At 35.3% G+C, this 16,390-nt stretch overlaps 1 protein-coding gene and 1 non-coding gene across 2 annotated transcripts; one reads left to right on the top strand and one right to left on the bottom strand.

Moving 5' to 3' along the window:
• Positions 1-2,088: 2,088 nt before the first annotated feature.
• LOC112280735 (small nucleolar RNA U3) lies at positions 2,089-2,319 on the top strand. The gene has a single exon (XR_002969398.1). It is a non-coding gene; the product is annotated as a small nucleolar RNA U3 (small nucleolar RNA).
• A 6,579-nt stretch (positions 2,320-8,898) lies between these two features.
• On the bottom strand, positions 8,899-11,176 carry LOC112280619 (presenilin-like protein At2g29900). Its single transcript, XM_024516284.3, has one exon. The coding sequence runs from the start codon at positions 10,447-10,449 to the stop codon at positions 9,016-9,018; it is 1,434 nt and encodes a 477-aa protein (XP_024372052.1). The 5' UTR covers positions 10,450-11,176; the 3' UTR covers positions 8,899-9,015.
• Between the last annotated feature and the right edge of the window lie 5,214 nt (positions 11,177-16,390).

The following is a 16,390-nucleotide window of genomic DNA, read 5'->3' as shown; positions in this document are numbered from 1 at the left end:
ATGAAGATTCCTATTCCTTGCATTCATCCAACTATGCATTGCTTTCATCCCTTCTAATAAGCCTCATATTAGTTAAGTTTTTCTTCTTTAGGCTCTAATCTCTTCTCAAGATTTCATATTAAACATTTAGGTCCTATAATTTTTTTTAAATGCTATAATCAAAAAAGATAAAATTCAAAATAAAGTTTCTTAAATCTACTCTCTTTAAATTAATCTATTAACCATTTTAACTTATACCAAGACTTATGAACATATTATATATTCTAATTAATTTTTACATACTATAAATAATTATAAAATGATACTGTATGTAGCATCTTGATTTTGCATTCACTTTGTTTCTCAACAAGTGCTTTAAATTCCTTAAACCTTCAAAAGCATTCATTCTTGGCTTTAAGAATGTAGATCCAAATCTTTCTTGAATAAACATCAATGAAAGTAAGAAAATACCTTGATCCTCCAATACTTATGTTCTTCATAGGGCCACATACATCAGAATGGACAATCTCTAGCAACTTGGTGGCACATATTACTACGCTACTTCGAAATGAGGCCCTTTGTTGTTTGCCTTGTATGCATCCTTCACATGCAAGTTGTTTTGCATTTTGGCTTGTATTGCCAAGATCTAAGCTGCTTACCATAGACTTAAGCTCTTTTATGCTCTTCACATTCAAATGGCCAAGGCAACAATGCCATATATTCAACTTATCTTGGTTTGATGTAAACTCAGCAAATACAGCTACCTCCACTCCATTCACCTTTTTACTAATGAAATAGTACAAATTTTTCCTCTCTAAAGCCTTTGAAGACCTTTTTTCTATTCAATGTTCTTACAAAACATCTATTCATGTCGAATTAAACTTTAAAACCCTCTATTACGATGTTTACTTATCGAAAGTAGGTTTTGCTTCATCTTAGGTACATGAAGGATATTTTTGAATCTGATCCTATTGGTTTGTTTATTCACAACCACCTCCACCATAATAGAGCCTATTTCAATGGCTTCACATGTACCACTATCCGCCAACACCACATTTGATGCTGGAATAGCCTCATATGTGTCAAATGAACACTTATGAGATGTCATATGCTTGGAACAACCTCAATCCACAATCCATCTTAATATGGCAGCCATAGAGGTTCCATTTGTTGCCATAAATGTATAATCTTATCCTCCAAACTCATCTTGCATACTATTAGCATTCTCTTTCTCTATCTTTTTGTCTTTGTAGCGATTTCGAGCAAAATGGCCTACTTTGCTACAAATGAAGTAAGATTTGATATTACCTCATTGATTTGAATAGTTGCTCTTACCTTGATGTAAGTAGAATGCTGAATCTTCACTTTGGGACTCTGTTTCTTTCTTCTTGGTTACTTCATAGGCAAGACTTGTCGTCACATAGTCCATTGTAAGCTCTTTTAGCTTAATGGACTCCAATGCCATAATAAAGTAATTGTAGGATTCGGAAAGGCTCATCAACAAGGCCATGATAATATCACTTTCTTCTAAAGGCTTGTCAACAATTACTAGTTAGTTTCGAAGAGCCTTTACCTTATTGATATGAGCCATGAGTGTTATTTTATAATAAAAAATAAAAATAAACATGGCCTTCTTTCAACAAGGATTAAAACAACCTTGCTTTAATACCATAAAAATCCAAGAAATGTAGTATTAAAAGTAAATAAATACATCATACTTTACATAGATAATTGCTCATGTAGAACACAAGGAAGAAATAAAAAATGTGTCCATGCATATAAGATCTAGAGTATTGGATAAAATAATACTTATAGATAAGCAAGTAGTAAAAGATGACTTGCTCCTATTTAAATTATGCATGGAAAGAAAGTGTTAGCATGTACAAAAGAGAAAACAAAAAAAACACAAAATCGAAAATTTGTATAGATAGATTTCTTGGAAGGGAAACAAAACATAAAACATGAAGTGAATGCGAGTGATGGAACACTACTCAGTGATGGATGGATACTATTGAGTGAGTGAAGGGCAGGGGAGGTGGAGTTGCACCATAGCCGTTGCGGTAGAAGGGGAAGGCCGGTATATGGAGGTGGGGGTGGAATCGATTTGATACGACTATACTTGAACAGGATCTGTTCAATAGTGCGTACATCTGATCTGTATTCTCCAATGCAGACAAGACCTCCACCCCGGACGATGATTCAGGGCTCCCCGGCCTGAGCGCGATTGCCGCGGGTGGTGTCCAGTGCCTCCCTCGCGGGGTCCGACCCCGGCCTGCCAGATGAACGTCCCGCCCCCTCATTCCTGGGAGCGGTGATGGCCGGAGAGCGTTCTGACGGGCAACCCAACCGACTCTCACACCCACACAGACACCACCTTTCCCCCTTCACTCTCCACCTTTTCTTGGCCTGCCAGATCCCGACACAAAGCTTTCACATGGGACGAATCTTTGTAGATTACATTTACTCGCACCTGGTTGCAACTCACCACATTGTTTGTGTGGTTCTAACTCTCAACACTCCTTGATTGACAAGACTTATTGTAACTACGTTCTTCGACCGGTTGTGCCACACTTCAGCTATTGCTTCACATACTCATTTCCAGTATCATTTCATTCTGTTTGTGAACCTTGCAATTGGTTTATTGCTTGCAGTTTTGCTCACCCATCTTCAACCCAAATCGTTATCGATTGAGTATTCTTTAAAAGGCAACCACAGACTTTCCTCATAAACCATGAAACGTCGCCCCAGTGAACGTGGCACAACTGCCACTTCAGACGACGCACTACGATCCAGCGGATTGCAAATTAATGTCGTTTTTTTAACCTTTTCTCGCTGCATGATCGCCGTTCTCAGGAGCGTAAGCTGATCAGACTCCTACCGCCTCCCACCTGCGTGGATCAACGTCGGTGAGACAACGGACTCTCAAACTGTTGGCACCTCACCCACTTCCAAAGCAGCTTCTCTTCTTCTGCTCTCGCGACCCTTGATGCTGCACCCCGAAGTTTCTAGCAGCTCCTGAAAGTGGAGGAGACAACTGCACTTGGGAGCTGGAGTAGCGAGCAAGCGCCTTTGTCAAGTAAATCAAATAAGGACGACAAAAGCAGCAGAGGAAAAGGCCATGGACCTGTGCAAGTCGACGACCCACCCCAACTTTGAGTATCAAGCAGCTCCTTAAATGCACCAGCCTGCCCCTTGCGTCCCGCTTCATCTTGAATATTAGTCTATTTTTATTTCTTTTTTAATCATATTTCATCAATTTGTATTGCGCTTCATTTCATGAGGAATCATAGAACTTTATTATCTTTTATATTTGGATTGTTCTGTGAGTGAAGCTCTACCTCAGGTTCATTGTATGTGGAGCTGGTCTGTGATTATAACAATCTTGCTACCTTCGCTTCGGAGGAATTGCATGCTTGTTCCTTTTGTGTTGTTAGGAGTAACACATGCAGGTGGTCGACGAGGCTTGTGTTTTGAATTATATCATCCCAAATTCGTGCTGGTTTTGTGTCGTAGAATTTTCTCCTAAATTGAGTCTCTGGTCGGGTGTCATTAGCCACAACTGTTCTTCACGTCGACTATGCTGAAGACGTCATAAAAATCAATGCCTAAAGATTGCTGCACAAGTTTACGAGCTTCGAAGGTTGGGCTTCTGTTCTAATACTCTTTTCAATTTCAAACCTGCAACAGGTTCTTGAAGGAGAGGTTATATTAGTTTTGTTGCAAATTTGGGAGGAGAAAATGACTTGAGCTTGGAACAGAATGTTTACCTATCAAGTTATCAAGGAAAATTGTACGAGATAGCATCCACCCCCCAGCGGTTCCAACCCTCAACTGGAAGAAATGGTGGCAGAACTTACACTCTGAGAAAATCAGACCAATGACGTTTTGGTATCGAAATGTGGGTAGATGGCAACCGCGACTTCATTACTGGCATTGCTGCTTGTAACGTATATTCTTGTGTTTGTAAATATGCAATGAATTCTTGTGACAAGGTTTGTTGTTGTTTGTTTTTTAGAACAATATGTGATGTTAAATCCAAAGATGTGTTTTATTAAGCTTGATAATGATTCAAATCATGTGTGAACACAAAATACTTAAGATGCTTGTGATAAGTGTTCATTAGACAACAATGTTATTTTTAAAATGAATTTATTATTGTTAGAATTTCATTGGTATAAATCTCATGAATCATTTCAAAATTTTCTTGAATCAATGGCAATAGGATGAAGTATAATATTTGCATCTATTTGTAATAGGATTGCACCTAATGCAAAGTTTGAAATATTAAAAAGAGCTTCAAAAAATCCAAACAACATAAACTAAGATTTGAAACAAAAGTTGTTAGCAAACCTTCAAATATAACTTTTGCATCTTAACTCTATTCAAAATTTGTCTTTAGAAGTTAATTGTGTTTGTAGAGCACCTACTTGAAAGAAGTTCCTCATAAATATTCAATAATAGTTTGTAAATCTTAAAAAGCGTTAGACATCATATATAATTCTTGTGGTTATTCCATCCATGATAGTCTTTATTTTCTTAAACTTTTGTTACAAACCATCATTTAAAATAATATATTGTAAAAATTCTATTTAAATTGTATAAAATAAAAAATAAATATCTATCTTAGTATATAATCTTTCATTTCTAAGTTTTTTTAGTACAAGACAAATATGCCATTTATGTTTTTCTAGTTTCTTACAATTAATAAGAATGTTATTTAAATAATAAACAATAATTTATTTATTTTTTAAAAAACATAACACACAGAATTTTTCAAATTCTAAATTACAACTAGAATATTTCTAAATCTAAAAGACATGATATTATATTCAAAATAGACATACCTAATTGAAAATATAATTATCTATTTATATTCTTCTTTAATACATATCAATTAGTGGATTCATAGTAAATCTATTTTAGTATAAAACTTAGCTTCAACTAATTGATTAAAGAGCCTCAATATCAAAAGAAAAAGATAAAAATACTTAATAATTAGTTTGTTGAGTTAAGAACAATCTAAACATATTTTTAAGGATTTTTTTTTTTTTTTTCTCTAAAAAGATAATTTGCATACTTATTAAAGATTTTAAATATTTAATGAAGTTTTTTATAAGACTTTTATCAATATATTTCTTCAAAGCAACAAGATTATTTTGTATCAAGTTATAAATCAATCTAAATGATAGTTTAGCTATGTTTTGAGAATCCATTACATAATCATAAGATTAGTATTTTGGCAATATATCATTATTTTATAAAGTTTTTTTGAATAAATCTTAATATTTTTCATATTGTCTTAAGATTCTATTGCAACCTTGTTATGAATGAAGGCTTCATACTACAAAAATGATAAATGGATTGTCTTCTCTTTTCACATGTATAAATGCCATAGTTTCAATGAATAAAGATTGAGATGGTTTTCTTGCATTTAGTCTAAATCTTGAAGTGCCCTTTTGTAATTTTTAGTCAATATTAAGTTTGAAACAAGGCTTAGGATATAGAAGTAGTATTATCATGTAACATGAATTCTTGCTTGAAAATTTATGAGGCACCTAGCTGTAGAGAATAAATAGAAAATGCAACAATAAGAGCCTTTCAAATCTAATAGAATCTTAATTAAATTCTAAGTAATGCTTAAAAATCCTAATCAAACTTTAATGAATCTAAAAGAAATTTTTAATAAAAATCACAAAAAACAAATAAAGAAGCTATAAATTAATTTCAAAGAAAAATAATAAATAAATCTTAAAAAATAAAAAATAAAATCCCTAAAATAATAAAAATAATTTTTTTAAAATACTAAAAATAAAAATCCTAAATAAATATTATGTAAAATTTAAATAAATCCTAATCAAATCCTAGTGAAATTTTCACAATCTTAAATAAATCCTACTGAAATCCTAATCAAATCCTAATTAAATATAACTATATCGGAAACAAACCATAAATTAATCCTAATCAAATCCTATCAAAGTCCTAATGAATTTAATATTAAAATTTAGACGAAACTCTAATCAAATCCTAATGAAATCCTAAATCCTAAACCAAATTTTCATGAAATTTTATTAAAGTCATAAAAAAACCTAAATCCTAAATCAAATCCTAAATGAATCCTAATTAATCCAGAGAAAATGTGAAATAAATCCTAATAACTTTTCTAAGCTATATTTAAATCTTTAAAAAGTGTTAATCAAATTATTGATCTTTACTAAAAAAATTCTCACATTTCAATCTGTAAGTGATTGGTTGCTACTCGGCATCATGAGGGGGCTCATTTTATTACTCTATAAAAGAGAGAGAGATGTCACTTTACAAATTAGAGGCCCATTATGCTACTAAATATGGTATATAAACTTGTTGCAAAAGTTCTTTAACTTTGCCCACAATCTGTCTTAATAGAAATCATTAGCTTTCAGTAATCAATATTCTTGCCAAAGCACTTCATCTTAGATAATATTTTCTTGATCCATGAAATTGAGAACCGAGTTGTTTATACCTACCAACCTCTTTTTAAAAAAAAAATATATATATATATATATATATATATATATTTCTCGTTTTTGCTATAGCATCTCTTGGCTTTTCCTCAGAGTTTATTTCCTGAACCATCTTTACCATAGAAGGTGGAGTAGGAAAAGTGGCCATCAAAACCTTATAAGTTTTTGGGGATTCCTTTTGACCAAAGTCAAGCTAGCCCTAATCAACCACAAATGGGTGGGGTGCTTTTTTGGAGATACTGATGGCCCTCCCTTTTATGTCTTTTAGTTTGTCCGCCACTAGAGTGGATTGACTTGGAAAGCATGCCAATATTCATGGCTCTGCCAACCTTGAACTACTTAGCCAAGGCCTCACTTCTCCTTCTACCACAAGGTAATGGGAGTCTCAAAGCCTCACTTCTTCTACAACAAGGTAATGGAAGTCTCAACTATGCCACCATATAGGGTACCATATGGCAAGTGAGAGTTATGAACACCACACTAGGCCCATGTAAGACTCCAATCTTTGTGCTTTATGGCAGGGTGGATGGATTAGTGTGGGATCCAAGTAGATTGCATTGGTCAGGAAAAGACTCCTTGGTTCTCTTCATGAGCTTCTTGGCCAAACTGGGCAGAAGTCTCCTTCAACAAAGGTATTTTGCCCCAAACTTAATCGAACAAATGTGGCAAGGCCTTCTTCCTCTTTACTTTCGCATGTGCTGGTCATTGATAAGGACCAAAGGGCGCACGCCAAAGAAGGCAGGCATCCTCAGATTGGTGTGGCATTGGGTGATCGCCGTCAATATGTGGTGGAGGCAAGTAAATACAGCAGTAGATATTCGATACCCAGTTTGCTTTAGACGCTCCGATGAATGCGTCCTACACAAATTTTGGAATGCCCCTTTGCCCGTAGGGCCTGGCAACGGAGCATTCACATCATGAATGTTCTCCTATCATTGCAAATGCACAAGGCCCTCAGCAAATGCTGACCTAGAAGCAAGGCAACTTCTCTGATCAAATCCCGAGGAAGTTCCAAAAAATCAGCCAACCTTGGATGGAACTTTGCACCGTCATGCTTTGGGCACTTTAGCTGGAACATGATGATGCGGTCTTTAACAAGGTTTTCTGGCCAGCAAAAAAACTCCTTCAGAAGATATGGTTAGGCCTCATTCACTACGGGCAAATGGAATGGGAGCGCATCAAGACTCAAAGTAAACGGGTGCCAAATAAGAAAGACAGGCGTGTTAGAAGTTTCTTCGATGGGTGGTGTAGCAAAGAAGTATTTGCAACATAGGATTGTGTTGCTTTTTGATTCTCTGTAATGCAGCAAGTGCATCATGCTCTGGTCAACTTGAAGTTGACCTGGAACACTCGAATTTGACCTAGGAAGTGTTCACGTAGCATGGAGATATACTTGTTTGACATAAACGAAAGCTTTGTTTCACCTGAATCTTGAAGAATTTTGAACTTTCCTCGTCCTTTTCAACTGCGAGAACGAGACTAACCTACTGCATCGAAATCAAATATACTGCTAGGACACGCGATTCCTACGCATTATTGGTTGGAGTTGTGGAAACATTCTGAACTGAACATGCTAAAGGCCTTCCAACTCTTTCGCAAGGTTCACTATGTTCTAACTCATTCAAACTGCTAAAAGTAGGAATTTCGCCTGATGATTACAAACATTCAGCATTCATCATGCTTGTCTGAACCAGTAACCTCAACTGTGAGAATATCAAGTATGGCTTCAATAACTTCTAAATAATAACTGCTCGTTGTTCACTTATTCGTGCTACTTCTCATACCAAAAAGCACACTCCTCTGGAAAATTGCCACTAGTGCAGAGGAAGACGAGAACACACCATGACGGGGAGTATATTGTCAGCGCATGAATCTCGCATTCATAGACACTGAAGCGATTGAACGGGACACAGGCATAACAGCAGGAGCTTCAACAGGTAGAGGATTCAAAGCGGATGTACCAACAAGTTCTCTTCTAGTCACTCATGCATCATCACATCGTGTTCGTATCACAAGAGCAAAGCAAGATGTTGGCAATACGAGAAACTGCAAGACAAAACATGCATTTCTGAAAGCAGTATATAAAACAGAAGCACCGAACGTCATTTGATCCGTCTTGACCAGAAGTAAAATTGCACTTCATTCTCATCTCCATCTGTGTCAAAGATCACGATACTTGAGCAAGAAACAAAAGCGCGACAGAACAGCCTTCCACTTCGGCACGTTTACATAGTCACTGATATCATAGTCACTCAATCTATGACAGGACGAATCTACAACTCGCTCCATATGGTTGTGAGACGCCAGGGAAGAAAATAATTATGAACCTGAACGGTCCGACGTTCAATGAACCGATAATGGAAAACATCAAAAACAAAAACTTGACAAGAGACTGACAGGCAACTGCTATAGAGAAAAATATGGGCTCAAATTGTTTACTTCAATATTGGATCAAATATGTACAAGAAAAGCAAGACCCATTACCTAGTTCCTCAGCGAGGGATCATTCATTGCTTAGACTTTTCCTAGCATTAGATCAGAAAAAAACAAGATTAGTGGACATATCCAGAACAAATGGATCCATGACTAGACGCGCCAAGAAGTAAAATATTACGCCAAGTGAGATCGATATCGGCAAGGCGGGAAGTGCCCGCTGCCAGACCGCAAGCAAAATCAGCGTAGCCCCTAGTCCCGCAACTATCGCGAGATAGCAAGCATACACAGTCATCAAGTCATACATGGCAGCTCGCCCCACCAAGACGCTGTAGAACACGAAATCTCCCAAACCCAGCTTGATCGCTCCTGAAAGTCCAATCCCAGTTTCCTCGTCACCATCTTCTGAATGTTGAGTAGCTCCATTCATTGGTCTAGATCGATGGTCAAACTCTGCTTCCGACCTGCCTAGAGTTGCAGGGCTTGAGGGACTATTTGTTTGCTGCTGTACCAAAGGAACCGTATCATCATCCATATGTGAATTCTCATGTAAAATAATGGAGACAGCATGTAAGGCACCTCCTTCGCCTGTAGAAGAAATTAGTCGAGAGCCAATGATTCCAACTTCAGGTTCAGTTGGAGGACCAGTGATAAGATTTTGAGAGTCGTCCACAGCTGCAGTCAGAGTACTATCACGTTGTGATGCATTGCCAGAGGACATTGGGCTTTCTCCAAGCTCTGTATCCGGAGATGGGTTTGAGCTTCGAGACGCCCTCCGATTCCACCTTCTTACCCGGGGCCTCTCTGCATCTGATCCCATTTGAGCAGGCGAGGGGGGCATTTGCATTCTGCCTGAGACGGTAGGTCGAGCCTCGTAGATAAGAGCCGGAATGTCTTCGTCCCGCTCAATGGCCAGCTCCACGAGCAGATTAAGAGGACCCCTCGGCGTCAACACAGCCACAACATCATATGCTGCCATTGCCAGGAGCAGCACCCAAGTGGTCCATTCCGGGAGCTTCGTGAACCAGAAGGCCACCAGCATTCCAATGACAATTAAATACCCTTGAGTGACCATGATAGGCATTCGACAAAAGAAAACAGCCGCGACCCCCACGCTCGCGAAATTAATGGTACAAATCAGGAACGTTATAACGTCGATGGGGATAGAGTACAATTTTATTATCTGTACAGCAACGATTCCTCCCATCCAGGCTAGCACTGTGAATGCCGAAATCCCCATGTAGACCCGGAGGCATCTGGTGCACCGGTAATAGAATAGTGCGACCAGCATGAATGTCACCAGCGTGACTATGACCACAAACACAATTGCGTTCAACAACGCTCCTCCAAGTTTTTCAGAAAATGAGTCTGAGGCCTGCTCGTTGTAAACCATCATGGCTATGTTGGAAACCGGCGCATCCTCCCCACGAGGATCCAGAATGTGAACCAGCGTAACCACTAAGAACATACATATCGACACTGGGGTCACTATACCAACGATTTCACCTCCTACAACATCTAAAATCCCCTTCTCCATTGCTGGGGGGACAAACAAACCTGGCACCTATCACGACTCTAGTCGATCCTCTCCTTTGTTTATTCTCCCAAGTGAAACATGAATAAAAATCCTATGAAAGACTTCTCTTCAGAGTCATTCAACCGATTGCACAAATCCCAATGAAGCTCTTCCAAGCTTCAGCATCCTCAATTGTCTTTACCCCAGACTCAAAACACCACCACCTAACCAACGATCATTATCACTGACCTAACAAAACCACCTTTACCAAATCCCGCCCTTCAGACCCAACCTCCTAGGCAAGCGATTGTGCACCAAAACCCTAATCCGCTTCAATTGAGTTCACGGCGAAATCAATCCCAACACTCACCCAAAAGAGAAATTGTCACAAACACAAAAAAGAAAAAAGAAAAAACCCACTACACACGCCCACCGCACGCTAGCAAGCTCCAACTCCCCGCCACAGCTCACCAAAACCTGGCGTCGTCTTCCGATCCCGACTCTACGCATACGAAACCTGGAAAACTCACCTCGCAAAACTACAAGGATGAAACTCTCGTCGAAATCTCACGATGAGCTCGCACACGATGCAAATCTGCCACTGTGAAGTTCACAGTATCAAATCGAATGCGTCACTGGGGGCAGCAAGCAAGCAAGGCGAAGCAAGCAATCGGACGTGAGATATTCGCAGCGAAATTGTTATCCGAGAGAGGCCATGTGAATGCTTATTGCGTTCGTCGTCGCTTGCTCGCCCTAATCGCTTTTTGAAATCAGGGTGTGTCGCAGCTTCCCCCTTTCCGAGCCGTGACCCCCCCCCCCCCCCCAAATTCAGTCTGTTAATACTACAGCTTCGCCTTTCCGTGGATTTAAAATCAATGGTGATTCTCGTTTCATGTGTGATGTTGTCTACTTCATTGGAGTTGCTCAAAAGGCAAAATTTGGGCTAGTATGTGGTATCTTTGAAGATTTTGTATGATTTTGACAACGTTTGTATTTGGACTAGGTTTTCTTATTAATAGTTGTTTGTGAATGTGTTTGTGATGTCATGTGTTTTGAGACATATGTATTTCTAATTGTATTATTAACATGTTTAAAGTTTGTTTTGTGTTGTAATACTCATAGGTGTTTATATCAGGATCAAATTTGATGTTTGTATTTGAGAATTGTAGAGAAATTAGACTTTTTTTTCTTTTCTTTTCATTTTTGTCATCATGTAGATTGTTCTTTGTGACACATGTTTTAAATTTTAAAATGTTGACAGAAACCAAAACATGTAATTTAAAAAAAAATCCATATTAAGCACAAATTTATTATACAAACCCATATTTTTTTAGCATTATAAACTAAAAAACCATCTTCAATAGAAGTTCTCAGCAGAAACTTGTGTCATTGGACACACAAACTATTTTGATATAAAATAAAACATATACTTTTACGTTGTGAAAGAGCAACATCTGTTTTTAGCCAATGAGAAGACATTTTTATCTTGGCCAATGTCAAGGATGCTTTGCCTTTTTATCTTGGCTAATAAAGAGACTTTATTTTGTATCTTTGTCTCATAACTAAGCTTCCTTAATATACTTAAGTGTTTTACCCAAAAGTTCTCAAAGTTGAGTTGGGTGATATGCTGTTCTCAAATGAATATGATATGTTCAGTACTGATTGACATCAATGAAGAGTTGAGGCACCATTTGAAGTTCTCACCATAAGGCAAATCTCCCTTCCAATGTTGCAAAAAAGATGGAAGTTTCAAGTTGTCTAGAGTTAGTTTCTTCAAGTCCAGCCCTTAAGCCAAGACTTCAAGTTTCAGTACATTAAGTGTGTAATCTAGTAGTTCTTCATTTCATTATCTATGTTGCCAGGGTGTTGAGTTGCAATGGTTTACCATTATCTGTGAAAATGTGGTCATATTATTAATACCTTATAATCAAGTATGACTCAATGCTTACAATTTAGTCAACACTTTGAAGTAGAAATCACAACAAAGAGGAAAATGAGGAATGAGAATTTTATATGTGCCTCTTCCCAAAATGGGTTATGTTGGTTCATGATGACTTGATTTTGTATTAAGGAGAAGTGGCTCCAAAGTAGAGTTGAGAGGCCCTGTGACAGCTTTCCAAATGCTAAAGAAATGCAAGAGCTCCAACTTATTCAAATCATGAACACATTTATATAAATTAGTGTGTGGCTTGTGGATCTTGTAACAAAATATGAAGCATGGTTGAACTCTGTTGAACAGGATAAAGGGAAAAAAAAGTGCATTACAGGGCATGCACACAACCAGTCTCACAAAGCCAACTGTAAAACATGTGGGCTAAGATTTGCCATCCTCATATCTACAAATGCTATTTAAGCTTTTACAACAATTTCTTCCCAATTTCATGTAGGTTTCTATTTCTGCTATCAACTTAAATCACATTATGTGCTAGCTCCAATCATTTGAGGTTCTCGTTCATTTTTCACTTACCAAAATTGTTGGAATAACCATGACTTTTGGTAACAAGTAGAAGCACATTAGCTTTAGCTCTTGGCTGAACTTTGACTCAAAGATACTAAAGCCAGCCTCATTAGGTACTGCTACACCTCCCACACATGTAATATTGACAGCAAGTGACCAACCTCAAGTATCTATCTCTTCTCACTCATCTTTTCATTGCACCATGACTAGCAGCACCAACTTGATTTCTACTAAGTCCAAACTTGTAAGAGATGAGAACTATGATATCTAGAGTTTTATAATAAAATAGGCCCTTATGAGAGAAGTTTTATCATGCTATATTAAGAAAGAGTCATGTTCCATTGATAGACAATCCATGGAAGAATGCAACAACAAATCGTGTACACTAGTTAATTTCACAATTTTGTAGATCTCAATTTGTTTTCTAAAAACAAAACAAAATGCAACTCTAGGTCCCTCTAGAAGGTGCTCAAGGCTATGATAGTATCTATTAACCAAACTCCAAAGAATAATCTCTTGAGCTAGCTATTCAATACTTGCTTATCTTTGGATGACAATATAAAAGACTTTCCATGAACTATCAAAGATCTTGTAGATAAGCTTATATAAGCCAAAGTTGTTTGGATGGACTATGTTGCAACTCTTGTACTTAACATCCTTTTATATCAATATCTTTCATATGTCTAATCATTCATGGTTCACAAAAACAACTTACTTTCTAAAAATTAAAATCTTTTTTATTAAGCAATGAGTCTAAACTCTATATCAAAGAAATCAATTGTTACTCTAAGGATGTATTTGCAATTTGTAGTAACTCTTTTTATAAATCTTATTCACCTCAACTACATCTTAGCCACCTTTCTTCTATTTGATTATTATTATTGTCAATTCAATAGTGTATTAATTAAGAGTCAAATTCATCTTAGCAATCTTGCCAACAAAAGCCGTAGTCCATTGAATTTTAGTGCCACCACTTGAAAAGTTCCTACCAACACTATGGTGCTCTCAATCACTTGATAAGAGAATGTCCAATTTTATATTTCAAAAGAATGATTAAAATGCTCTACAATATAACTCCAAGACCTTTACAATTGTGTTTTCTTAAATTAAGCACATAGCCTTTGCATAGATATTAGATTTAATGATATTGACTCTAAATTTGAAAAAGATTTCTTGAAGTCTTTAAAATTATCAAATGTATTTGGTTAGGTTCTTTCTATTTATTCTACCACCCATGAACAAATTAGGTATCTTGACTCTGACACAACATCACACATAATCAAATCATCATATCTTCTAAATTTTTTAGAATCCAAATCTTTCATTAGAACAATTTGATTTATTCAAGGATAACATCACCATATACATAGTATAGGCCATGCTTCTATTTCCATTCACATATCTAATAAATATATTAATAATAATTGATATGTGGCCTTTTATTCATAATTTTTTCTATGATTTTGAATATATATATATATATATATATATATATATTTCTATCTAAATCTTATTAAATCATTAATTATAGAATAAACAAAATATCTACACATGGCAAAAAATGCCATACCTTTAATCTTCAGTAACTTAAACTAGTTGTTGTTGAACTTATTAATTTGGTTTTTATAAGTTTTTCATACTCAGTTATAATTTTAGCTTAATAACATATCAAGACTCTAGTAGACAAATTCAAGCTATGGCACTTATGTCTCCATTATATCAATTACAATAAGCTATCTTCATTATCAACTATACACATTGTGATAGGTATTTTTTACTTACTAAAAGTTAAACTTAATTGAAAAGGTTTCTTTTTAAGTAAAAAACATAAACTAAAATTTCCAAAATTTAATTATACAAGAAGCTCTCAACCTCTTTAATTCATCTATGTAGAATAATGCGACTATTTTTTAGATATCAACTTTAGCCAGTGCCAAGCAGACACTTTTTAGTATAATAGAGCTGTAAAAAATGCAATTAGTTTCTTTTAGAAATAAGAAAAATCCATCTCTCTCACCAATACCTCACTTGACTTTTCATGAAAATAAATATTATATAATTCTTGCTATATATAAAATCAAATTCCACTTAATTTTTTTTTTTTCCATAAAATGTTCTTTGAAAAAAAATCCAATTTGACACACTTCCAAATCACATGATGCTTTGCTCAAATATACATCCTTGCAACTAAGTATACAAAATTTATAACTTATGCATGTTAGTATATCTTTACAAGCTATGATATCAAGATTAAAGCATATTACTATTATGATCTCTTGATCAATAAAATCTATTACTCTTGTAATATTATCTATGATAAGATCACCTATCTTATGCCATCAATTATCTTAGTAGCTCTACTAGTACTACAACTTTTATCTCCAATCATTCTTTATCAATCAAAATTGATACTTATTTCACTAGAAAGCACATTGTAAACTATCAAGCAACCATCAAAATAGTAGTCCTCTATTAATTAACATGAGCAAACCTCAAATGACCTTTTAACTCCAATTCTTTTTTCTAAAAAACTATTTGAAATCAAGACTTAGCAATAACAATCTCCTATCATTAGTCCACCACTTCTATGACATTCAAATTAAAAGATATAGCCTAACATCTATTATTTTGAGTTCATAATGATAATTTATTTAGATCTTCCAAGCTTAGTTGAACATAATAATAATAATAATATTATTATGCGTTAAATACTTGCTCATGATAAATAACCTCAAGTCATGTTAGACAAACTTACTAGCATTGAAAAGATAAAGACACATACATTTATTCCATAACTTACTGATAGTTTTATTATATGTACCAAATGGGTATTCAAACTAAAACCAATATCTAATCTAAATTAATCAAGATATAAGGCTTTCCTTCTAGGTTGAAAATTTCAATAACATGCTGACTTTGACTACAAAAAAAAAAAAAAAAAAAAAAAAAAAATGATGATGATCAAATAAAATATCATTTCTATAGATAGTTGCTTCATTATTGCTTCCAACTTGTGTATTTAAAATTTTGATGTCAAAACAACATTCTTTTATAGTATCTTGCTTAACAAAGTCTAAATAAAAGAATCATTAAGGTTTACAATTTCAAAAGAGACAATTATATATGCAAGCTCCACAAAGCTCTATACAAACTCTGTTAAGCCTTAAGAGCATGGTTTAAAGCAATTGATACTCAATTATAAGAACAAGATATGACTAAAAATAAAGAAAATAACAACCTACTTATTTATAACCTAAAAGATAAATAAAACATGCTTATCCTATTTGTAGATAATTTGCTCATGAATAGAAATGATATCAAACAAATTTAATAGCTCATCTTTTAACTTCAACAAAAATTTGAAATAAAAAATCTTTTCTATACATAATATTATTTAGGAATTGAATTCTTTTATATATCAAAATAAGTCTAATTATATTACAATACCTATACAAATCAAATCTTATAATAATTTGATATAAAAACTTGTAATCTATTTTTTAT

Source organism: Physcomitrium patens, chromosome 3, assembly GCF_059467195.1.
Source record: "Physcomitrium patens ecotype Gransden chromosome 3, ASM5946719v1, whole genome shotgun sequence".
In the NCBI taxonomy this organism is placed as follows: Eukaryota; Viridiplantae; Streptophyta; class Bryopsida; order Funariales; family Funariaceae; genus Physcomitrium; species Physcomitrium patens.
This window is presented reverse-complemented; position numbering and strand designations above follow the sequence as displayed.